The sequence below is a fragment of the Diprion similis genome, chromosome 12, assembly GCF_021155765.1.
Source record: "Diprion similis isolate iyDipSimi1 chromosome 12, iyDipSimi1.1, whole genome shotgun sequence".
In the NCBI taxonomy this organism is placed as follows: Eukaryota; Metazoa; Arthropoda; class Insecta; order Hymenoptera; family Diprionidae; genus Diprion; species Diprion similis.
In genome coordinates, this window is record NC_060116.1 from 13,983,831 (window position 1) to 14,011,402 (window position 27,572).

Consider the following 27,572-nt stretch of genomic DNA (forward strand, 5'->3'; position numbering starts at 1 on the left):
AAAATCGGTAAAAAAAAAAAAAAAAAAAAAAAAAATTGTTTAAAAAAAATCATTCGAAACGAGAGATAATTTTCGATATACGTCGGAAAAACGGGACAACGAACAGCCGAGTTTTTCCCTTAAAAATCCCCTGCAATTAATCGGGCAAAATTGACCTGCGGTCTTGTTGATGTAGAAATCGAAGGCGGCGAGAGGCCCGAAGGTACTCGAGCACTGCGAGTCCCTGTGCTCGACGTTGATCGTCCAACCAGGCAACGGGCCCTTGGCCGAGACGACGAATCTGACGGCGAGGCTGACGGCAGGCAGGACTCGAGGCAGGGCTTGCTCGTGGTGAGAATCCTGGGGGGCGATGACGGCGAGCCTGACGATGCCGAAGCTGCGGTTTCCCTCCGAGTGAATAACGACTGACTTGACGACAGCCGCGCGGATCGATATGATCGAGAAGACTATCGAGACGATTTTCGACAGCGTAACGCGAGTCATATTCACGCCCGGAGAATTCTTGATCCTGTATTTCTAGATGATCTTCACCGTCTGGTTGACGATGAATTGCGCGTAAATAAACGGTATTGCGTTAACGATCATTGATGAGATTGAAAATTTGACACCGAACCTAGACGATTATCGTTATTACGTTTATTGTTTGTACGTTTTTTAGTTTTTCTTTTTTTCTTTACAGCCAGTTTATACGTTATACTTTTACCCGCGTGATTATTCATAGTAATTTCACATCACCGATTACCGTTCATTCTTCGATCATCCTGTTACATCGAACATTGGATTTAATTCACTATGGATTACGTATATTTATAGTTTTAGCATAATATAATTTATTTATTTTTTTGTGTTTGTTTATTTTTTAACAAGCGTACAGGTTCCCCAATTTCAATATCATAATTTCGTCTTACGATTCGTTTGTATTCTGATTGATGATCATTCGTTGATATTCTTTGTGAATACACTGTACTTTCATTCTGAAGTACGATTATTATTCACGAATAAACGACGATGATACACAGGTATTAATATTCGAAAAATAAATCACAGATCCACTACACATATTGAATGAACGTATATATACATTTTTTTTCTTGTTTTTGTTCTTGTATTTCACCTCCTTGAATTAATATACGTAGGTACTTGAAAAATAATTTAATTTTTACGCACACACGCAGACAGGAATCACTTGTCGATTAGACACGTCCACGTATCGATTAACACCTTCAGTTTAAAAATTTCAAAGTTCGGAATACCTAACGTGTAACACAAGACGAAAGAAACGAACTTCAGTATCAAGTTTGTCGAAGCTTTACACGTGCAACGCAGCAAAAACCGTGCATGAAACGCGCGCGCTAAAAAAGAATTCATTCATTCATTCATTCATTCATTCATTCATTCATTCATTCATTCATTCATTCATTCATTCATCAGTTTAAACATCCGTTCTTCCGAACGTTCAGAGATTAAAATTGATTCGTTCCTCCACGAGGAGAGACACGAGCCGTAGTAATCCATCCACGCCTAATACCTGTCACTGACTTGATACGTGTACAAACCTACAAAATATACACACACACACACACACACACATCCCTATACATATATACATCTTTTTCTCCCTCTCTTTGTTCGGCAGACGTTTTTTTTTTTCGTTTCTACTATCACGTAGCGACGTTAGGTAAGGTACCCACGTTAATTTTACCTCAGGGATAAAAAAAATTTCCCCAATAAAATATTACGCCGAAAACCTGTCTTCGATTTCCTGCAATCGGATCGGCACGTTTAATTTTTACAAAACACAAGATCGCTGCGCCGGAGGATCAGGTGCTCGGATAAACCGTATTAGCATAACCGCTCTGTCCCTTCTCCTTTTATATTTGAAATTTTCTTTTTTCCCCCGCTCCCTCTTCTCCCTCCCCTTAATCTACTTTGTTTTTTGACGATTAGTCTACAGGTGTGGATAGCTGAGCGCATGTTCTATATCTAGTCGATCATCGGCGGCTGATGGTTAGCTTGATAGATATTTTTTTTCCTTCTTCTCCAATCTATTTACTCTCGTTTTTTCCCCCGCATTCTCGCTTATAACGATTTTCTCGTCTTCTTTTCGCACCCGCGTCTTTCGCCGATGAAGAAATCACCCCGAAGCAACAATTGCTTGCAGTGAAAAAACCGCTGTCAAAAATTGCCTAATAAAAGTTCCAACCGCACCCCTCGGTGTTGTGACACGGAAATTGAATGAAAAGGCTACGGAAATTGATCCTCGTTAATTGTTTACGCGCGTTTTATCCGCACGTAGGTACGTCTACGTTATTATCGTACAGCTGTTACAACGGCAATCTCTCGGTTAACGTTTCCCTCTAATTTTCACCGCACGAATCCATACTAATCGAGACTCGCGTTTTCCACGCACCCCTTTATTATCGGGTATTCAACTTTTATCAGACCTGGTTGTCAGGGCGCTCTCTAATTCATACGTTGGGTACAAAAACACGAAGGACACGCGTGTACACCAAGCCTTTCTGAAACCCAATCACCCTTCGAAATCTTCCGCCGTACTTCAACGCGATAACGATTACGAAAACGCGAAACGCCGAGGGTTCGGTTTCGGAAGCTGGGAGCATAAAACTGGGAATAAAAATGAGCCGGTGCCTGATCTCGAGGACAGGGAAAACGGCTCCTTTGACAAAAATCCATCCCCTCTACATCCGGCCTCGTACATTTGACTCGAGTAAACATGAGAAATGGGCAAGTCATTAAATTCATGATAGATTCGTATATAAATATATTACAGCGTCTGATCCCTGCGAATATTGAGTGGGTAGTTATTCTACACCCCGTACGTAAGTAAGAAAAATTGGATAAAAAATGAAGGGAGCAAATTTTTCCGCTTTCCGAAAAACGTTATGTATATTAGGGTGGACGAAAAAAAAAATTGCTTTCTTTTTTCTTTAGTTACCGTGAAAATATCGTTCAAGATGATGAAAAACAAATTCTGGTAAAATTTAGGCTTTTAATGTTAGTATTAATAGTTGCCTCATCGTGATATTTGATTTCGGATTTAAAAAACACTGGAAGAGAATTTTTTTATTTTTTTTATCTGGAAATTTGTTGCGTTCTAACGAATCAGCGCGTTGTAAAAATCGATACATATTCTTGTAGGAAATTGAACGATCTACAAAGAAGGTCTGATATGATTTTTCGCCAAGTCGACTCGTTTAAAAGTTATTCAATGTTAAAGTTGAACCTCAAATAGTATACGATGACTTCCACAATTTTTTTTTTTTTTTTTTTTTTTTTCTTTATTTTATCACGAAATAATGGCTCAAAAAATATAAAACATTATATTTTTCGTGAAGTTCAACAAGTGTTGTTTGGTAAAACATGAAACTTTTTACGAAATACCAATAATCGTAAGTAAAATCGATTTTCCTTCTCAAAACCTCAAACTTTTTAACGAAATATTAATAATCGTAAGGAAAATCACCGACCCTAATGTATATATTATTCAACCTTTCATTCGTCGGTTACGCTGCGACGCGAAGATCGTGATTATTATTATTGTTATTACAATCGTAAAAAGACGTTCAGAATTGCAAATCCGAGCGATATAACGTACAACGCGGGATGAGATAAAGGTCTCGAAATTACTTGGGAATTAATTTTCATTAGCAAAAGTAGCGGACGTAGTTATATTGACGAGCGAGTTCTGTATCTCCGTTGGCAATAATCCTAACTGAGAAAATGATCTTCTGGTGTGAAGTACGAAGCGAATGTCTGACTCGTTGTTTGTCTTTTGAAATGACTGCGCAACGCTTGCACGAAATTTTTCATTGTTAAACACGTATGAATTCAGACGAGATGGATAATAAAATTTTAACGAACTTGTCGATGCAGACGACGCTTTATCGTCGGGAATATACGCGAAATAAACTTCGTCTCGTTTCGCGTAAAACAATCGACAATTTCTCACCTAACAGCGTCAACGGTGTAGAAGAAAAATTGTTTTTGAAAAATAATTGAAAAAATCGATTATTTGATTATTTTTCTTCTTTGTTTAACTTGTTATATAACTTCTTTTATTATCTTCGTATTACGTTTATTATTTTATTTAATAAACTACCGCGCAAGCTCTCGTTTGTGCAACAATATATATATATATATATATATATATAGCGAATATTATGTATATTTCACAGAGGCGTAATAAATTCCTGATTACGCGAACTAATGAATATTCATCGTTCCCTCGCCCTGTAGGATGATAAGGTGGTCGTGTTCAGGAGGAGCGAAAGCCCGTTATGAGACACGAAGCTAAAGCCGGACGATTCGGAAGATGGAAAACCCTCTAAATTTCTTCGGACAGGGATACCGCCTTTCGTTATAGACTCGCAATTGAATTCCAGATCTGGTTAAATTTATCGCTCAATTCATCTTCACTTCTGATTATATTTTCACTCTACTATCTGCCTGTCTTTCTCTCCTTATTTCCAGTCTACTTCGATCCGTTTCGCGCTTTCTCGACGAAGGATAAACGAAAAACAAGCACAAAAAGAAGAGAAAAAAAAATATAAAAAAAAAACCACCCCTGCAACCCCTTTCGTAACACTGTGCAATAAAACCGATAAAAATTGGCAGGTCCGTTCGATGCTTGAATATCGAATAGCCGACGATACCTACGCATGGCGAGAAGTTACGCGGACTGAATGGAAAACGTGAAAGAAAACACAGCTGGGATTAATCAAGCGGTTTGTGCGAGCGCGTTTGAAGATTGCGCGGAAAGAATTGAGCAGAAATTTTTTTTCTCTCCCTTCTTTTCACCATTTCAAGACTTTCCTATCCACTGATTCAAGTCAAATTTCAACGCCCCGATAAACGTGCAAAAAATTTATTCTCACGTAATTATTGTTCGCCATCCCCCCCCCCCCCCCCCCCCCCCCCTTTTTTTTATCCAATCCCATTCTCTATTTCCCGATCTTTCTCGGCGGAAATTATAACGGCCGGAATCGCGTTGAGGATGCCGACAGGAGGTTTAAGGGGTTGAATGCACGAGCCGTGAAAATTCGCACGGAGTTATGCGAGGTGACTGAAGACTGTCGCGTACCAACCGGGGAACAGACGGAGGCTGGGGATCTAGATTGTGGAATAATAACGCCACCGCGAAATATCTTACAGTCAATGGTACCCCATTAGCGTTTACTCACTCTCTCTCTCTCTCTCTCTCTAACTATCTCACGGCTGCCATACGCTCACTGGGAAATATAATTTCGCTCGCTATTTCCTCTTGGGAGAAACACCCGAGAGTCAAGCCAGGCATTCTGCACAATTCGCAAAGCCACGCGCGCGTTTCAAGATTCGCACATATTATACTGCGTGCAGGATATATCACGATGAAATCGAGAGAAACGATGAAGGATAATAGAATAAAAGTTTTGACAAACGGACGATTCTTTTTTTTTTTTTTTTTTTTCAATTGTTTTGTTTATTTTCCATCTACCAGACACATTTTCAAAGTTTGCAAAATTAAAAAAAAAAAATCAACAAGTGAACAAACTTCTGTTTTTTTGCTTTTGACTTTTCCTTTTTTTTTCCTCACACCGTGAATTACAGGGAATTTCGTCGACAAACTTGAAAGCGGAAGATTTTCATCCCTCTCAAACTTCTTCGTTATTTTCAGATAACCTACAGTATATTACTAACATGCATATTTATATAGGTACGCAAAAAATACCTTCTGACAGATCGCCCGAGTAAAAATTTCTTTCGAGCGATAAAACGGCGATAAAGAAGAAACGAAAAAAACAACTATCGACCGCACAGTTAATTTTTCTTCCAATTACAATCAGGTTTGCACTTTTCAAACTCGAATATATATCTCCGCGCCTCGAAGATGACAGTTACGACAAATAAATTCACAGGATTGTAATTTCACGTTTGATAATAAGAAAAATTTAAAAACAAAATTACAATTTTTCTGTAATATGACATAACGAAACCGAAGACCTGAATGAAAAATCACTTATCCAGGTTTAACTTCGAGCCAACGACACGGTGATAAAAAACCGCGAACACTATTCCGAGTTCTCGCCATTTGCGACAAGATAAACTTTCATTATTGTATTATACGATAAATAACAATTTAAGAGAAAAAAAAACACGCTTATTTTTCGTTCCTCTCTTTCTTCCGTTTCTTCGTTTTATTATATGTATTATAAATTTCGTCTAACAAAAGAAAAAAGAAGAAAAAAAAAACAGTCAAGAAACCCGCACTTCGTTTCAACCCCCGATATACATAGAGAAATAAAAGATAAAAAAAAATTAGACTTCAACCCCGTGTGACGAGCCTGTTCCTCTTTCCCTTTTTCTTTTTCTCTCTGTCTCTCTCTCTCTCTCGCCCTCTTTCTTTCTCTCTTTCTCTATCTCTCTCTTTCCGTCTCGCCTTCTCTCTAAAACAGGCAGATTGTCAGTCACTGCTACATTATTGCAGCGGGCTTACAGACCGCGCGGTTGAAACTGAGACGCGGGAATCTCGCCGCCAAGTTTCGCTCTTCTATCCGCGGTCGCTGCAAGCGCGCGACGCCTCTCACTTCTCTCCCTCCCTCCCTCTTTTCCCTCCTTTCCCTCCTTTCCCTCCTTTCCCTCTTTTCCCTCCTTGATCCCCTTATCCTCCTCCTCCCCCCCTCCCTTCCCCTTTCCCTCCTCGCTCCGTCAACCCCCACCCCTCCTTGTCGGCGCTCGTACGCGTAACCGCGTTGCACGCATGCGCCCTAAAAAGCGCGGTCATTCACTTTGTACTCACTGAATGAAACGTGCCGATCCTTGTATATTATTTGCCGATTGATCTCCCCGCGGTTCCCGAGGGAACGAATTAAGTGGCATTGTACTTCGACGAGAGTCGAAGGGATGGATGATCCATGATCGAAACCCTCAAGGCTCGAGACGTTCGCATCGAAATTCATTGGCGGTCAAATTGGCGATGCATGAATAACCGCGAAACGAGAAGGGAAAAGTGACGGGTGCTTTTTCGTTATTCATTCCTCGTCTTCATAATCGTAAATCGATTCGTTCCTAATTCCGTCCTCACGTTCCTCGAGTGTCACGGAATTCGGAGGGGTTGAAATCGAAGGAGAGAAAGGTGGGAACAATTCTTGTTATCCCCGAGTATATAGGTGACTCGCGTTTACAGGTGAAACGATGAAGAAAAATGTATAATATAATGATTAAATTTATTCACTTCTAGATTGCATCAACCGCGTAATAATTCGGTCCGTCAAAAAATCGATTATGAAATTGGAACGACCCTCCTGTTAAGAGGGTTCCTCTTATATAAGAATCTGCCTGTGAGGAATATCACCGGGAAGTTATAATCTTGCAGGCGTGGCAGGGGGAAAATTTATCGCCTTCGAATACTTGTCACGAGAGTTTGATGAATTCCGTGGGGTTAGATATCCGCTGTAAGAATTTTTCCCCCAAACCTATGTACAAGTACATACATACACGCCTATGTACTCAACATCATCCCCTTCAAGTTTTGCGGGTAAGCAAACCGGCGAATAAGCTGCCCCTCTAGCTTACTTACACCCTCGATAAAATATATATATTTCTACAGATTAATCGGTGCTTGTCGATGGGGTGAAAGAGGGGGGAAAAAAAATTCTCAATAGAAGTGCGACGGGAGAAAAATCGCCTTCTTATTATGCCTTGGTACCACAAAAAAAATGGGGTATAAAATAGCCAACTTTTCGTCCCAATTCTCAATTATCGATGTTGATATGTGTTATACACACACGAACACACACACACAATTTTTTTATTTTTGAGTCAAGATTTTCGAGAGTATGTATTTCATAGAATTCGTACCATTTCTTTATTTCTGCGTTAAACGAATATGTGTTGGAGTGTTGATTGTTAAGAATTGTGTATAGAATGGGACTGTTAAGCGCTTCTTCGTTTTTGAGGTACGTGGACTTTGATATTTGGAGATATATACATCAACGTCGAAATCGACCAGAGCACTCACTTAAACAAGAGAAGAATTAAAAAACTTTGATCGCTGACTCAGGTTGACCTGAACGAAAAAGCGATCAGTTACCAAACTTAGAATCTCTCGAAACGAAATTCACTCGAGAAGCTGAAATTGGAATCTTTTCTTTCGCAATTTTTCTTTCCCTCTGTTTTCTCACTCTCAAGAATTTTGCATGCCACGTAGAGGAAAATAAATAGGAAAAGATGAAAAAAGAAACCACAAAAAAACGTGATATTGCCTGGAACCCCATTTATCATACTCTGGTTCGTTTAATTTTTAATCCTCAGAAAAATGTTGTTCGTTTGATGTATGCATTACCTTCGAAGTACAAAAAACTTCAGTAAAAACATAAACGGTAATACGTCAGGGGTTAAATCGTCAACGAGAGCCAAACCCTATTTTTCTTGTTTATATCGTTTTGCTTTTATCAAGATTCACGTATCGTTGCTCCCAATCTCACGGAAAACAAGAACAAAAAAAAAAAAAAAAACATTAACCCTCACTTCTTCAGTCTACTAGAATTTCATTTTTACAGTAAACCTACAATTTCGGAACTTCTACTTTAAGAAGCTGTGCAAAACCCGCAACTAAAATTCTCAATTTAACTTCACATTGCTTCAATCCTCGAAATAAAATCACGCTCGCAAGGTGAAATTAATTTTACTCTCAAGCGACAGACTACACATTACCACGAGTCTAAAAGCCTTCGGTCGATAAAAGCTCGAGAGTGAGTCATTCCCTGAGCGAAAACAGAGAACTCGGAAACCGGACTAGCGACTCTTACCGACCGAGGGTAAGCGAGCTTTTGCCGGTACGCCCTGAGCTTTTAAGGTCGGGGCATATCGACGGTCGATAATAGATCTGATAAATGTTTCAGAGAGCTTTCCAGCCGGTCGGTAAAACAGGGTCTTTATGTGAAAGCTCGACGACAATTGCCGAAAACGATTCTATAACTGACAAAGTTGATTATCCGCTTCCGCACGATTGGTAAAAAGAGAGAAAAAAAAGTCAACATTCGATTTTAATTTTCCAACACGGTTATGACTGCCGAACTTCAAGTTCAAGGTCGAAGACCACGAGGCTAAAATGGTTTTTGGTCATTCTAAGCAGGTCTGGCGGACTTTGCCTGATGCATCGTGTAATTAGATGCAACGAGAACGAAGCGTGCAATGCAATTAGCGGTCGCCCGTGTAACTGAACCACATCAAAGGGAACATCGAGCTCGTCGAAAAGCCTTTTAAGGCTGGATTCTAGAACACTTGAGTCCACCTTGAGCTAAAAGAGAGCAACAACAGCGCGTTTCAAGCGCGGGTTAATCCCAGGTAAGTAAGAATGTGTGTGTGTATATATATATATGTATATATATATATGTACGAGTATACAGTCTCTCGAGTGTGTGCAATGCCATTTGTAACGCATATCGACAGACATGTTGATCATTATACACACGCAGGGCGGAGAAGATATCGATAACTGAAGACTCGATTCATCAGCGATAACGAGAGTACGGATAAATAACAAAAAGATATCAAATGTACAACGGTTATACTATAAATAGATTTTACAAAGATAAGAATATGTAACATAAGTGACAAATTATTTTCCAATTATAACGTATATAACTTAAAGCATTTCTCATACATGCCAATGAACTGCACTCTCTTCGAGAAATTGAATTCAACTCAAAGACGATAATAACATTATTCATATGAAAATTTGCGAACAATTACTAGAGCGTGATACAAGGTTTTGAAAAAGGATACAAAAAAAAAAAAAGTTCCAAATATTCAGAAGATCTTCCAGCCTGGATGAAAAATATTCCAAAAAAAAAAAATCATCGCCAATTTTTTCACAAGACTGTTGAACGTTTAAAATTATTAACAAGAATTCATCACGACTAGGAAGGAGGTTGTAAACCACCTTGACGATCACAACAACAGCATATAATTTATGACATCCCGTGAATAATTCTGCACAATCAGCATTACGGCAGATCCATACAGCCTGCAATTTTAACTCTTCGACTTTAGATTTCAGCAGCTATCTCGCCTGTCGTCATAACCACTCGCCTAATTACGGTATACAATATATATAGATTTATATACATATATATGTATTTACCCACACTGATAATGACCGTCCATCAAACTAATCGACCAAATTTTTCACCTCAAACAACAACCTATGAAAAAAAAAATATATATATAGGTATATAATTTAGAATCCTTCTATGCGTCAAAGGGATCATTTATGTATGTGTTTCTATTTTTTTAATTCACTTTGAGTAACTTTGCAAACTGTTGGAAGTATATGACACTTCAAACGCGCGAAGACAGGCACAAATTGTCATAAATCAATTACGCACACTCGTAGCGTGACTCAATCGAAAGAATCTTACTCGACGGAAATAATCTATTGCTATACATGTGAATTGATATATCGAATGGGAATACACGTTACATATACATTAAAATCAATATCACTTACTGAAATAGTAAAGGCACTTGAAAAGCTCTTTGAAAATAGTTCAATCGAATGGGAAAAAAATTAAGAAATGGAAAAAGTTAAGAAATAAGGGGAGAGAAAAAAGATGATGAAAGATTTCCTTGAAATTCTCTTTTCGTTATCATTTTTTATTCCAACAGAAGAATAAAAAATCCTCCTGTTCTATACGGAGATGGATTTCATGAATGATAAAATACATGAAGAATCACTTTTCAGAATACGTATAGACATCATCCGTGCAAAACTAAAAATTCACTTCGATTCGAATTGCCTGAACAAGACTTTTTTCTTTTCTTAAATTCACAAAGTAACACAAGTGAACCCAATACGCTCTAGAATTATTCATTTGCAACTCGACGAGGCTTAATCAAATCTAATATACCTAACACGCTTATTCGTAGCAGGATAAAATTTTAATACTTCGCTTCTTTGTCATATTTAATATTCATAACCCTCGTATCGTAGGTAACTCGATATAAAAAAGAAAAAAAAGAAACAGAGAGAAAAAAAAACAACAAATTTTTAAGAGGGTTCAGCTTCGATCGATCAGAAGCTCCGTTCCGGGTCAGGATTCAATCTGCACCAAGGATTCACGACGACGGACGTTGAAAATGGTTACACAGATTCACGTTAACGTATATCAACATCCCGTCGGGATAATTAAACCTCATGGAAACCCAAGACTAGACCCACAAATTACTTCGATTAAACCGCCCACGCGCAAGTTCACTTCTCGACAAGTTCAGAGCTGTTCCCAAACATTTCAATCCGTCGGATCAATTTACCAAATATTATCGTATTTCACCCCGAAACCCAACTCTCTAGAGTTTGATCCTCTGCAGGAATTATTCATTTGCCACGTGTTCAACGTCACAGATTCTCCACACCAGTGATAACAATTTCCTCTAATTGTCAGAGATATCAGCCATTAGTCTCGCGCACGTGTCGACACTGAGAAAACATTCGCGAGGCCTGATTACGTGAGTAGTAATTTAGGGTTCGACAAAGGATTGCAGATTGCAAAAAATTTCCGACTCTGTATCTAATTGTTGCCTTGCGATTAACGCCATCGTCTCGATCCTGGTAGGTATTCCTCCGCACGTGTCGAGAGTTTCAATTTCCGCTCAATTTTCTCCGAGTCAGATTGCGGAGAGCCGGATACCGGAAGTAAAGATGTAAGCTGAGCTAATAACACGAAGCGACGACGGGTTTGCCGTTCCTCGCGGTTTGGAATAAGTAGACGAAGGCCGGAGAAAATAACAAAAAGAAATAAGGAAGAAAGGAGAGGTGAAAAACGAGCCTGTAGGCTTAATCAGTCTCCCATCGTCTCTATTGAACAGCCGGTGCTCGTGGACCTAATGAAGGTGTAGCAACAGCTGATGCTTGCCCAAGGGTCGCTTTTTTCTCTCGGCTTTAGCCGACCCCGCATTTTGCACAAGGGAAAAGTCAAACATTGACCATCGCTGTTTTGCTTTGAACGCGAAACATTTTCAAGTAATTGGCAAACACAGAAACTATTCAGCAAATTTTCCGACTGATGAAAGAAAACTTTGTACAATCGATCGGAAGTCAATATCGATCAGGATCTGTGATATTACATTCGAACATTCATTCGTGACGTACGTGACTGATCAATGAAACTAGTAAATCTGTGGTGAATTAGATGACGGTACGAATTTTCGCTTTATCGTTAACCTATGTAAAAGAACAAAAAAAGAAAAAGAAAGAAATTAAAAAGAATTTTCTCACTCGTATCTTTGGATAGTAATAATGTTACTCGTCGAAGCGTAACGATGACATTTAACGGATCTTCGTTAACATCGTGATCTCAACAGAAAGTGAATCCGAAATCAAAGGATCGAGTGGTTTAAATAAAGAATGACTCGATCGCACGACGTCATCGCTATCAGTGCGAGATGATGAACACATCCCTAAACCGTGGAGATCAGACGATATACATATATCCGGAAAATGAAGATTTATCGATCACGATTGAATGTTATCACGAAAACAGCGATAATCTCTCGGAGGTTCCGGCAGTATCGCGACGAGCACTGTATGTTACCCCGTGAAAAACTCGGCTTCATTAGCTGTAAAAATAAACAACGGTTGATGCACCGTCTAGTAGTCAGCTCGGTACGTAAATATTCCAAATTTAACTTATAAAGATCCGCATTGGCGTGCTCTGCTTGGATATTGGATATATTCACATGTGAGGGGGTAAGAAATTCATCATCTTGACACAGTATTATACCTTCAATTTTACGTATAATACACCGTTATGCAACGAAATCCTCCTTCAAACAAAAATATGATAGAAATGAAGGTATCGAAGTGCCGAATCCAGATCAGTTTTCCATTTTATGATTTTTTTTTTCTTCAAAAGTTAATTTTTTATCATTTTTGTGAGATTTTTTTTTTTTAGAGAAAATGAAAACGCTTAATGCAATTCGAATTCGAAGGCTTTATTGCTTATAGTTTGAGGAAGATTTTCAAAAATTTTCATTCAAATTAATGACAAAATTCCGGCATGACGCATACAAGTAGAAAAGAATATGCGCCATACCACCATTTTCTTATTAATTTCAATGAAAAAAATTCTAAAATATTCTTGAAACTATAAATAATAAAGCCCTCAAAACTAATTTGCTCTAAATCTTTTCATTCTCTTAAAAAAAAAAAAAATATTCCTGAAAACAGGTCAAAGCTGCCTCCACCCTTTAAAAATCATTACACAAAAAAAGTATTCGTAGTACATATTTTTTCTTTTTATATTTTAATTCAGGAGTATCAAATCTATAATAATTATACACAATAGAAATAAGAAGAAAATAGTTTGTTTTTTTTTTTTTCTTTTTTTTTTGCAGAATAGTAATATCGGTGTAGTTTATAAGCATCGTCAGAGTCCAGCGACTAACTCGTCAAAACGACGTGAACTCGAACGCGTAGTTGTATAATAATCGACTCTGACGAAAAAAGAGCGGCTCCGCGATTTATCAGTGAGGCTAAAAAATTATCTCTCCTAGGGTAAACCAATTCTCGGCAAGTTTTAATAGCGGGTGGGTATAAAACAAACTTGTAAACGAAATTGACTCTGCATACTCGAAAAAGCGTCATTGTTGTGTCCATACGAGGTAAAAATCGAGATTAACCCATTCAGTCAGAGAAGCCACTGTGATTGCACCCTATCTACCCGTTTTTTTTTCCTTTTATCAATTTTTCAAAATTCCATGTAAAACCTGCAATTTTTTTTTTTTTTTTTTTTTCTGCATCTTCAGGTAACTTAATTGGGGCAACGCGGTACACGACGTACATTTGATTATGACGCCTCTGTTTTCGCAGTCAAATCACGGTGCAAAGTCTTTTTTGTCCCTCAGCTATCTGGCTGCGTTTGATATGCCTGCAGCAACGTCGCTACTCCCAGACGTATTGAAACGTCATGCAACCAACGCGGCCGCATCCCACGAACAACCCCTCGACGTACAAATTTTATGAGTGTTCAGGCGTCACGGTGAGAGGAGCAGAACTTTCGAGATGAGGAAAAAAGTATCGACGAATTCTGACATTCGCTGTCACGTCACGTATCCGCATGATCCTCGTTCAAGGAGCCTCGAAACAAATTCTGCGTCGCATCTCGCGTCCCGTTGTTTTCCGTTTTCGGATTTTCTTTTTTCTTGTTGTTTTTTTGCTTTTCTTGCCTTTCTTTTTTTTTTTTTCTTTTTCTTTTTTTTCTTTCTCGTTTCTTTTGTAAAACCTCCTGCAAGAATCGTGGCATCGAATCCGAAATACCGATTGTTCGATAAAAGCTTTTAGCTGTTGACCCGGTAACCTGAGTTTTCCTTCCACAATATCTAAAAGCAGGACGACTATCTACTCACGCATGTTTCAATTTGAAGAGGGAAATTCTTCTTCTTATTTCCACTTTCTTTGTTTAACTTTGTCGTCTCGTCGTACCTACTATCCTCGACCTCTCGTCACGCTTCGTGGATTTCACTCGGCTTTCGAAGTATTGGTATTTTTATTGGCACGTCAAGATCGATCGACTTCGACTGTGTAAGAAGGTTCGATGTTTTTCTGCGTAGCAAATTTTCGGAGCGAGAACGCGGTGTGCAAAGTTTAACAACAAACAATAATCGCTTCGATTTTTCTTTCGAAAGTAATTTATTCAGAACAATTCGCAAAGAGTTTCTTAATTATTTCAAAATTTGTAGAAAGTTCCAAGAACTTAATCGAGAAACATAATACATATATATAAATTATATAGGTTTAAAATATTAATATTAATTATTTCGCAAGATTACAATTTAATACGTCTCTCTTTGTCTTTTCTTCCTTTAAACGAATTTACTTCAATCCTCTTAGTGAAATGTACTTCGATATACCAAATGGGTATCTGAAGTAAACTTTTCATCACCTTCGTTTTCCCAAATAGATATTTTTCTCGATATAACAAAGTTTGACTCTAGCCTCGAGCAGAAACAGAGACGAAAAATTGAATTCAATTATCGAGACGACGAAAATTGTCCGATGTATAAAAATACCCAAACAAACGGGTGAAACAAATTATTTCAAATTCTTACCATTTTTCCAGAGACTCTGTCTTCCAGACGGTTATTTCTTTAAATTTGAAAAAGACGAAGAGGAAAGAGAAAAAAAATTATTCACCGAAGTGCCGCGATTTCACGATGTACGATGATGTAGCTACTTGGAGACATTGGAACAAATGGAAAAAAATAAAATAAAAAAATAAGAAAAAGAAAAAAACAACCAAGAGAAGAGAGGAAAGGAAAAAACGAACTCGAGCGTTTTAACGGCTTATTATTCAGACGTTAACAACGTCGGGTTGCCCGTTCATCCGAAAAGCTAGACCCACGTGTGTTTAGTTGAGGAACCGTTTATCCGACGAGAGAACGTCTTACCTATATAATACATTAAGGCTATTTTTATAAACCCTAACCTACTACTGTGCACACCGTTCAGGCCGATATTATCGAATATTTCAATCGTACAGCTGCGATTCACCATAGATTTTCGTGTATCATCCTAGATCCCTGCAATACGAAACCAATTGATCCGGATCATCCGAGCGTCGTATTACTAAATAATTTTGACGAAAATTCAGGCGTAATCAACGTCGAGTAAATTGATTGTGAAAATACGTAACAAAACGTATTAATTTCGAGGGCTTTGCGGAGTGGCAGATACGCCGCGAGGCGATTTCAGGAACTTGTTTATCCGAGTACGATTTATACCCACAACCGTATACGGTCGAAACTAAGCCTCCGGGCTTTTCAAGATCGGCAGTTAAAGGTCAGGGATTATATCATCTCTGGTATGAATTACGTAGGTAATTCCTGAAGTAATCATCCAATTATATCTGGACCAATGAGGGAACTGTGTAGGTATACCTTTTATGCGAAACGAGAATAGAATTCAGGCAGTTTTCTCTCAAAGGAGATAAAAGAGTGGATAAGAAATCGTGCTTCCGCAGCTGTGACAAAGCGAAGACGATCGCGTCTGTATTTCTCTTTTCATCCCCTCGTTCGTCCCCTTCTTCGTTTCTTTTAAAAGAAAGGACGATTTGTTGTTTTCGAAATTGAGTAACAAGTCCACAACGCGAGATCAAAGTTAATATATTTCCTCCCCTCGAGCTTTCCTCCCGTATATAGAAACGCGAGAACATTCCAGAGATGAAATTTTAGTAGGGTAAAGGGACACACACGCCACCCTGAAACCCCGCAGGCGAGTAGAAACGCTTACAAACTCGATGTAAAATTCATCCTCGTGCGAGTAACGAAAAGCCTTGGTCTTAACGCTCCAACAACTAGGTTTTCCCCCGACACAAAACAGCCGAACTTCGTTCGTTCGTTGAAATGTTACTTCGCCAGTTTATCCCCAAATTTTGCATCTACCTTTCACAAACATGTAAGTTAAGAGACTGAAGTGTGAAATGCGTGCATGATAATATTAACAGAGTGCGAAATGTGAAAAAATCCAACCATGAAATGCTCTTTTAGGCAACTTGATTAAGGGGTAAAAAAAAAAGGTTTTTTTCAAGAATGAGTAAAACGAATCATACATTTTTTGAAATTTTTATTTTAACTGAAATGTTTTACTTTCGGGTTTGACATCTACTGGATTAACTCCAAGGAAAGAAAAGGTATGAAAATACTCCTCGTATCATATTTACGTGCCGAGCAAAGATGGTGTCTGCTTGATCTGACCCACAAAGCGATTGATTCGAATGATTGAAAAGGACAGTCGAATCACATCCGGCATTCACCGCGTTCGTCGGAAAATTGCAGAGGGTTTTTCGTCGACGTGTTTCGGGTCAGCGGGTAAGCAATGAATGGGTTCATTTAAGCTGGAATTTGGGTTTTCCTCGTGGTCCCCAAAGTCCACAATAGCTAAGGTTGGCGAAGTTGGAGTCGATGGAACGACGCGCGCCTCCCTCACCTTCTACATCCCAACCAACCCAAAATCCACCCAAATCAATCCACTAAAGCCTGAATCCACAGCCTGGGAATCGAAAAAGCAAAACTGCCCATTGGACACAGCTCGTGTCCACACAAACCATGGTGGAGTTTAATTATTTAAATAAACCAATCACACGACAGAGTCGATAACCTCGACTTCGTCATCGCGCGGCGTTTTCCACAAGCAAAAAAGCTTCGCCATCCATTGTGGATCCGATTACGCCGATCCGTGAAACCTAGTCCAACTCTTGGCGATGGGCCAATATTGACAATGTAGTTACCGAAGAATCCTAGGTGGATGGTTTGGTTGGACAGACTTCGAGCTAACTCTTCTCTTTCCTCGACCCTGCGGCAGCGATTCGGGATCATGATTCACGAAACCCAGTTTGCAAAGGCTACGGTAAACATTGTGCATCCCCTCCATGTTTAACCATAAAATTAAAGTGTGCGCCGAGGTTCAATTATACCGATATATACTACACGTAATAACGCCGGATCTTAACGAGGATTTGATTAGCTCAGAACGAGGCGGCGTGACGTTATTGCTCGGTACTAATTAACGAACTGATCAAGAGGGAGCATTTTCCTCTCACCCAACGGTTCGATTAACCGTCGTCAGTGTGAAAAGTTGGCCGTCCACTTTTATTGACGGTATAATTATTCGCGTGATCAAATCGGATCCACCGGTTTTGACTCGTTACCGAAACTCTCTGTAAAATCGAGTCGTCACCATCACGAACTTCGATCTATATGCTGAGTAGTCATCAGGACTATTCTACGTAGCGTCGACCGATCTTCGGTATAATGGAATTATTGATTATGGGACACCGAATTCTGTACCTACTCTTGGACTAATCTAATCCCGATCTCATCGTCGAACATCTGACCGGGATTTCAAATGATCGCAAAGTTTAGCGCAAACGTCACGTTTTAGCGAATTGACGAATACGAATATTCCGTGAACCGAGATAAAATCCAATCTGCTAGGTCAAATTGGATGAAACAATGATGTATATGACGACGGGTTATCACCTCGTTTTCAACTGTGATTAACGTAGTTTGAAATACGTGATGAAATTCGCAATTAAACGGCGAATCTGTCAAGTTGAGCAATTTCACGACCCCGCGAAAGTTTCCGCGACAAATTTCACAGTCTCGGTATAAATGGGTAATCTGTACAAAGTCTATATATATATATATATATATATATGTATATAAACGTACGTATAATATATCAAGGATGCGGATGAGCGGCAGAGTGATAAACGATCTCCTGACTAATACCGTGTAGATTAGAACGTGCAGCGGTGCGAAAGAGTGCAAAGTTGCTATTCGCGGAGTACCGAGCGTTGACTAAAACCACTTGGAAAGCTTGAAACGTGAGTTCAAACGCGTCTCAACGCCTTGAGGGTAACTCCAAACTTTCCCGAAGAGCGATCGTGAGGTGAGAAGTGATGAAGAATAAAAAGCGTCACGAATCCGAGATAAAGAGAAGAGAAATTTTTTTTTCAGCGTCTGGATTGAGAGAAAAAAAAAAATTAAATCTGGGAATCGGTAGAGCGAAATAATTAACCTGAATGAATTATGGTGAAGAAGTTAGAACGAAAGGCATTGTGTAAGCTTTGTATTTTATAGCAACGCGTACAGTTTTCATCGCAATTGAATTGAAATCCGTTTCGAAACGATCTGCAGCGTATCTTTTTTTACGGCGATAGATCTCAACGGTCGCAAAATCTTTTATACGGCTAACTTTTGGAGAGAAGAGGAGGAAGAAAGAGAATAAAAAAAAAATATACATGTTCCAAAGAAATTTCCGGGCTGCTTTTGCCCTCTTTCTTTCGAATCCCGGTTTCCTTTTTATCGCCACAATTCTATATCGCCTCGGAGTGAAGGTAATATTTGTAAGGACGCCCGAGTGTTTAGTACATTTCGATACATAAATATAAATCAGTTTCAAATGACCGTCCGTATACCCTCCTTACTGTGCAAATAAAAATGTGCTCGGTTGCAAAAAAAATATATATATATATTATATATTATTGAATAAAACGTTCCATCAGCAATTTTCCACAAATGTCACCCTATTCAAGTTCTGTTATATTACTAGCAACTTTTTACGGGGGGAAAAATTTGGCGAATTTAATCAAGGGAAATTCCACCAGCTATACAACCGTTCAAGTAAGGCGATGGAAGATTCGAGCAGCTTAGACTACTGAAACGATTTTCGAGGAGAATACCTCGACGAAATATTCCATGTTCAACGGTCTCGGAAAGAAACAAAAAAAAAAGAAAAAACACACGAGTTCGGCGATCGCAGACGCAAAAATATTCGCGGAATTATTAGAAAAAGAAAGTGAAGAAATAGGGAATCAATTCTGTCTTGATGGGGAAATGAAATGTGAAAAAATAGGTATAATGTTTTCTTTGACAAATTAAAAAAACATTTACCTACTTTTTCGACGATAAAAGCATATCATAATTTTGTCAATGGGATGAAAAGTGAAAAAATATTGTATCAGAGGATTAGCCGCAGAGTCGGAATTTGCACCCCGCTTAAGGGTGTATTGAACACGTTAGACGAAAAGAAAACTAAATTTCATTAATAATAATGTGCGAAAGTTATCAATAAATCGTTTGAACAAAACATCGTTTACGAAATTTTTTTTTTTTTTTTTGCCAGGTGAAACGAATTCGTTGATTTCACATTATTTTGAAATTTCCGTTTTCAAAAGTTTGTAAATTGTGAAAAACATTGGAAAAATCATGAATTTACGGATACATTTTCGTAAAAATTTTGCACATTACAATCAAGAAATTTCCGGGGCATTGAACGAATAGTATCGTAAATACAGCCTTTACAAATTTTAGAATACTGAAATTTGAAAATAATGACAGAATTAAAAAAAAAAAATTGACGTGTATTCAGAAAAATCGACGAATTCATTTCGCGTGTCGTAAAAAAAAAAAAAAAAAAACCCCAACCATTCTCTAAAAATTTGTCAAACAATGTTTTGTGTTAAAACAATCAATGATACGATAACTTTTGAGTATTATTATTATTATTGTCATTGAAATTCAATTTCCTTATCCCCTTTATTGGTTTGTTTTTTCTCCGCTTCTTATCTTATCACAAGGTATTCAATATTTTTGACAAGACTGACTTTTTGTTGAGAATGTACATCGAGTACATCCTTAAATCGTGTTTCAAGAGTCATTCAAGCCATCCTGCTAAATCCAGGGAAAGCTCCGGAGCTGCGATGCTTTGATTGCGAGCTTGACGCAAGCCCGAACCTACAAGCGTACAAAGTAACTAGATTATGCGGGAGCTATCTTATGGGGTTACGAGCGTGTATCCAGCCTTCAGTTGCCACGATTCACCGGCTCAGAGGGCTGGAAGGTCGAAGGTTAGAACGTTAAGCGGGCACGCACAAGAAATCAGATCCTTATCATCGGCAAAAAGGGCTCTTCAACTCGCTTCGAGGGTGCTTTTCGCTCAATTCTGCTGGTCTGTTTATTTTTCATTCATTATCCGCAACGCCGCCTATCTTTTCTGAATTTAATACAGACCCCAAGCGTTTTAACAGAATCGTACCTAAAATACGACGAAAGAAAGCCGCTGCAAAATTCTTTCGAAAGTAAATTTCCACCCCCCGAACTTTGACCGTTCGAATAACTGCTGATAAGCTTGAAAATCAAGTCGCTAACGAACCTCGACTTACAATTAATAAGATGAGAATAAATGGACGCTTTTTTCTTCTCCTGTTTAAGCTTTACTTTTAACGCACTCGTGTTAGCAAGTTGAATTTCGGTCTGATTTATTCCTCGAAAGTCACGACGATCCGACTGATCAACGTCGTAAGTTATTAATTATAACTAAACGCAATTTCGGTAATTAACACTGACACATTTCACATGTGAATAAAAATATTACAATACCTAATTCTTGCAAATCATTTTATAAAAAAAAATAAAATGATTTATACATTCCACAACTCGCTAAAAAGGGCAAAAAGGAAGGGAAAAAAGTGGTGTAAAAATTTTCTTTTCTAAAAAGCTACTCACCACTCCAGCTGTTTCCAACGTGATCACGAAGCGCCTCGGCATAATCCTTAGGCGACGTTGTCTCGGCGTCAAAAGTACCGTAGGTGAAATCCTGTCGCTTCTTAACAAACTCTACCATCGATTTCATCATCAATTGGCACGTGTGCTTGCCAGCAAGTTTCGTCTGACCATTAGTCACGTAAAAAAGATGAACCTTCCGCCATTTGAAGCTGTAATGAAATAAAAACTTTTCAGACCCCCTTTCACGCCGTTCGTTCGTTCATTTATTTTTCACCAAAAAGAAAAAAGGAGAAAAGCAAAAAAATCAATCAATCCTGTGACGTTTGATCGAGCCTCGAAATTGTATGTAACAATTGAATCGCTCTTTGCTATCTATCGTAACGATATTTTCATCCAATAGGATGCTGCTGTTCAGGATTTATACGTGCAATAACAAAGTCAAGCGCTTTGTTGCGCAACCCTTTCTTTTTAATTGGTTGAATACGCGATAATTAACAACGATATACGTGCATACGTATTATATTGTATAAAACGCGTGTAGGAATGGTCGAAAAACTTTCTTTTCTTTGTGGGTATTATTACGTAACTACGTACAACGTATACTCGCATTGGTCAGTCGCTACGTCAGTGGAATTTTGTCGAAAAAATCGCTAACGATCTTAATATCTAAATATAATACCGACGACATGAGTTATAAATTATATGTATACACGTCGAATACATGCGATGGCGATAAGAATGCCGAAGTGAAATATATATTATAATTATATATGTATACATAGGTATACGTGCAGTGTATTGTGTAACGTTTGTATGCATCCAAACATCGTCGAGGACATCAATCACTGGTCCTGAGTAAAAGCAAATATACCAGACGTGCAGTAATAAATTAGTCGATTTGAGGAAACAGACGTATAGAGAGAAGAGAAGAAAAGAGAAAAAAAAATCACCAGAAAACAACACCTCGCAGTGAGAAATCACTCGGTGATATTGTATATTTATATTTCATCTTTCGTTATAAATATTACCTAGTATACGTATCTGCATATACATATATATATATATATATATATACAATACCATGCTCAAAGTGCTGCAGAGCCTAATATTTATAATATATATATATACGACAGAGGCCGAATCGCGCAAATCGTTTCAAATTAATTGTATAAAAAACGAACCGGGCAGAATACAAAAAGGAAAATGTTTTATTTTTCTAATATAGCCACATGTATCCACACGTGACGTGGATTGAAATTCAAAAAATATTTGATATGTTTAAACCACGTGTAATGCGCAAGAACAAAGACTGGCTGGCTGGCTGTGAGTAAGATTGATTATAAAAAAAAAAAAAAAGAAGAAAAAAAGTGAAAGTAAAATAAAAGAGAAAAATAGCACGAAACGAAATAATACAACCCTCCTTTCAAAATGATCAAAGGATACCATGTAAATATATTTTTACAACGTTTTTCATAGGCTTGCTGCTCTTTTCTCTCTCTCTCTCTCTCTCTCTCTCTCTCTCTCTCTCCTTCTCTCTTCCTACCCAACGGTTATATCTATATTGTTCATTTGAATAGATAATAATATTATCCACGTAACTCGCTTATACGTATATATCTAGGCATGCACAGGTGTGTATGTGTATATAATAAAAGCCACGACGTAAGATTATACTCGGCGATCAATTTTTGTTATTTATCTTTAATTTTCTATTTCCGTATATTTATTTATATTTCACATCATTCATATCTACGTTGGTAAGTATACCTATATCGTGTGGAATGATATAAATTCTGGTCGAGTCACGCCTAAATTCTCCCGTCGTATCTATTCGTAGATAAATCGATTATTCGTGGATAATAAAGGAAACAAAATACATTCATATATATATACACACACACACACACACACGCGCGCGCGCGCGCGCGTATATTTATTTATTGGATCAGGAAGGAGAACATTTCAACCGGCGATGCAATGATCGAGTGTCCGTGGCGTGCAAATTAATCACAGATACATCAAATTAAGCCCTCGATACGAGCCTCGCCTTCTAGGCTTTCATTTTGGTTTCGCGTGTTCCTGGAATATTCTGTGTAGCCTTTCAATTTGCCCTTCATCCCCTTAGACTTCCCGCCCCCTTCGACACCTTTGACAGTCGCAATTATTCATGAATACTTAATTGAAGGAAGTCGAAAAGTTTAAGTGCAAAATTTGTCCCCGTCATTCTGCGGATTATATACTCTTCGATCGAAGATCTGCGGGTTAATTGACCGAAAATCGATAAGTTTAATCAATAATTCTGTTGCGAGATAATCGTTGTATAATTAACGATGCCGAATTATTTAAAGAAAACGAAACAATTAAGAGAGAAAACAAAAAAAAAAAAAAAAATACTGTTCCAGTGCAGAATTTGTCGAAAATTGTTTTTCGAATGAAATTTGTGCCACCGTAGAATGAAATCGAAGAAATCTGCCAGATTTTTCTATAATTCTGAAACGATTTTAATTAATTCAAGGATTACTCGTAATTCCGGTACGTCCTCTACTTTTGTATTTTCATCTCGAATAAATCTCCTTAAATTAATATAAAAAGTACACATCATAACATATAAGCCCAGTATTTGCCAAGACTATAATCCCTATACATGGTGTCCAGTTATTTGTGAAAACGTAATTCCCTGAGATTTCCAGTTTTTCCAGACAAGAATCGTGATTTATCCAGTTTGTTCTCATGTGCAGAATAAATGATAAACACAATAGTCATACGAACAAGAATATTCACAGCTCATTGCGAGACGAGTTTGTGAGAATTCGCTAGCACGTACAATTTTCAAGAAATCAGGACTTGGATCACGACGATTACCCTGAAAGTTGAAATAAAAATTTTCTTTCTCACCGAATATCTAAATTTTTATGAACCTGGAATGAAAATTAGTATATTCCAGATACGACATCAAAATTCCCTGAGATTCCCAGCCTTTTTCCAGAGGATATAAAATTCCCTGATAATTCCTGATTCCATAATTTCCATGAATACTGGACACCCTGTTATACATATAACCGTGCAAGAATCCGGTAGTGATTAAAAATGGCAAAGCGGGATCCTCGCGCGTTGCCTTTAATATTAAATAGCAGAATACCGCAGCGTGATAGGCATGCCTTACGAGTATACCCGCCTATCTAAATCTCAATTCCTTATCTTCCAAAGCCGGCGCGCGATACGTACGAGGTGTTAACTCGAAGTGCCCTGATCCGCAGCCGTGTTTGCGTGACAACGCGTTGTGTGATTACATATTATACACACCTACGATATGTGCGAGTATGCACATGTGTAATATCACAAAGACGCCCACGATTCGTTCATGCTTCGAAAATTCAACTTTTATTCACAGAGGATGTGACAGCTTTAGAAAATACCATTTTATCAACGCTCTGTAAAACACAAAAGGGTATATTTACTGGGTTGTATATTATTGCCGCCATACCAACGATATTTAACATTCAACAAACATTTTGCTCTTTTTTCTTTTCTTTTTCCTCAACCAAATTTTTTTTCTAAACATAAAGTACACAACTTCTCATTAGCAATAATAGGCTAAGATTTTCGGAATTTCACTTCGCTTATTAAGGATAAACGCGATATTAAATTCCATAGAAGAATTTGCCCGAAGTAAACGATAAGAGGAAATGAAAAGCATAATAATATTCATGTTAATATAATGATAAGAATTTTATGAATTACTCACCTATCCATAATGGCGATGAAGAATTTGCTTAGATCCCTGAATGCCAGGCTTCCTGTCCTCAGCGTCATGTAATACTCATCGCTGCACTCCTTCTTTCGTTGAGTAAAATCGAAGGTGAAACCACCTGTGGTGATCAACGGAGCCCCGAGGAATTTTGCCACCCTTCCGACGACGGCTGAAAGCGAAAGAAGAAATTCAATCTTGCAGAAATATTTGCATTTACAGACAAGGGAATCGCGGATTCCACCCTGGATGCACCAACTAATTATCAACGAATTGTAAGTTATTAGTATAGTTTTTCAGTTAGCTTATAATTTTTGGTTGTTTTTCTTTTCTTTTAGTTAGTTATCCTATAAGGATTTATTATTATTATTAGTAGTAGTAGTAGAACAGTCATGCGCACAGGTTATTGTAACTTCCTGCAGGTTTTTACACTTGTAATTTATTGCTGATAAGTGAATAAATTTTTCGCCAAATTCGTAAAAGTCGCTCTCTCTTCACGCCAATTCAAAATCTGCTGGTCTAACAAAATGTCTAGTTTATTTAAATCGTCTAACCGAATATTTTCTTAGACCTACAGATCTTGAATTGACACAAATAAATATTCATTTCACCACCCTTGATTGCAAATTTACTTTTTGTTCTTTCAGTGTACGAATTTGATTAACTAAATTGAAAATCGCTCTTCACGGGACGAAAATTGGAGCAGCTAATTGCTTATAATTTAATACCGAACACAGGATTGAAGGGAATGAAATAATAAAGTAGAAATCGAGAATGAATTTTTTATTCCACACGTGTACCGGAGTAACGTTTTGGCGTCAAGATTCGGTTATACCTATATTGTATAATCCATTCCAGCAAGTATTTTTCGATAAACTTATCGAGCCCACTTTGGACAGAATTGAATTTCGTATAAATATTTATTGTTAGCTGGCGTTTGATTACACTCGCACTCCAAAAGCACAGGAAGTCAGCCATGCATTATAAAGTACCGTTTATCGAACGGGTCGTTTAATAAATTATCAGCACTCGACGTCCGCGAGACACTCAATGCAGGTATAGGATTCATTGACAAAACCTGGAGCAGATAAAGGCTCTCACAAAAATTCGAGAGGCCTGTTTAAAGAAAGCATAGATTCGAAAATTGTGAAAATATTTAATTATTTAGAAGAAAAAAAAGAAAAGAAAAGGAAAAACGCGCTTAAATTTAATTTCTCTCTCTTTCATGCATTATCCTTTGATCATTGACATTGTTCGTTTTCCCAGAAGCCGAAAAACAATCAGAGCAAAGCGAGTGAAACGTTTTCTCCGCAAGGTATACTCAAATTTGCTAAAACATGTCTACACAGCCGGGCGTTTTAGAATGTATTCTATGCGCGAACGCACGAAGCAAACTAACCCCGAGAGTTTGGAAGTTGGCACGAGATCACCCCGCAAGGTTTGCTGAGGAGTCAGAAGCCGGGATACGTGATCGTCGTCACAATAAACAGGCTTCCGAAAGTAATTTAAATTTAAAGAGGGATTAAAACGAGATTTCGTTGTATATATATATATGTATAATAATTAAATATGAAAACAGACAACAGAATTCGAACAAGATTGTAGAATCGAATTTTTCACTTGCTTCTTTATTTTAATCCGCCTAACGAAAGAAGCATTCTTGATTTTTTCCAAAATTTTATCACAATTAGATCTTTAGATAAAAAAAAAATTCAAAATATTTCCTGTTTCAATTTTATAAATTGAATATTTAAAACACGAGAACAAAGATGTTGACAGAATTGAAAACAGGTTTTTTTTTTTAGTTTTGAAGCATTGATTCGTGAAAAAATATGCTAAAATTACATCCCCTTATAAAATCAGAGACGTTTTAACTGCTTAATGAGTGACGGGTCCAATAATTTTCGAGATGTTAAGAAAACATAAATTTCCCTTGAAAATTTAAACAAGCTGGTTATTAAAGAGACATAATTTCTTTATATCTATATTACATTGTCATAAATCAGCAGTAATTTATGACGCGAAAAAAACTAGTCTTGAATTTAGTCAATGTCTCTTTTCGTTCTCAAGTTATTATCAATTTGCAAAGTTCGAGCATAAAATCTTCGAAAGCTTTCAACTAAATTCCATATTAAAAAAAATCTGGTACGTGTCGTTTGATGAATAGTTTAAAATGAAAAAAAGAAATGAAGCAAGCAAAAATTGGACTTTCAAATCTTATCTGATTTCACGAGCCGTAGGTATATGTATATTATCGAGTTTACGGTAACTTTTTCGCCAAATAACTTCGATCAATCTTCGAATCTGAGAAAACTGAGTCAGTTTATTCCGCCGGTAAAACTCCTGCATCAAACTTCCAAGTCGGTCGAAGAACCCGGCGTGACTCCAGGAAGCCGCCAGCCGTTCAATCTTCTTCGTATATTCGCTTTCATTTTCTCTCCGACGTTTCATTTCAAAAATATATTTTCCACCCACGAGTAAACGTGATTGCCACTCGACGCCGAGGGAAAACCAGCTGCGGCTGTCCTCCCTCGTGCAAGCAAAGGGAAGGGGAAGGGAACGACAACGAGAACCGAACAATAAAATTGCGAGGAGAAATGCGTGATGAGGTAGAAAAAAAAGAGAAAGAAAAAGAAAAAGAGCAAACCCTTGAGTATAATTTTCTCTTTTTTCCATCAGTCGAGTCAAATTTCGCATTTCGAGAGACGTGAAGGGAATAAGGGAGAATAAATCTATTGACGAGAGAAATATCGTTTCG

General features: G+C 37.9%; 1 protein-coding gene across 4 annotated transcripts in view; it reads right to left on the reverse strand.

The window, feature by feature from the left end:
• LOC124413520 (atrial natriuretic peptide receptor 1) overlaps nucleotides 1–27,572 on the reverse strand; it is a 137,093-nt gene that overhangs the window by 101,987 nt on the left and 7,534 nt on the right. For 2 of the 4 annotated variants that reach the window (XM_046894154.1, XM_046894151.1), the window contains exons 3-4: nucleotides 24,812–24,986; nucleotides 21,067–21,275 (exon numbers count right to left, since the gene is read on the reverse strand). In XM_046894154.1, the coding sequence (XP_046750110.1) occupies nucleotides 21,067–21,275; nucleotides 24,812–24,879 (277 nt within the window). In that variant the 5' untranslated portion in view covers nucleotides 24,880–24,986. Of the gene's footprint in view, nucleotides 1–155; nucleotides 521–21,066; nucleotides 21,276–24,811; nucleotides 24,987–27,572 lie in introns of those variants that run through there. The other 2 variants (XM_046894153.1, XM_046894152.1) reach the window with 1 other exon arrangement.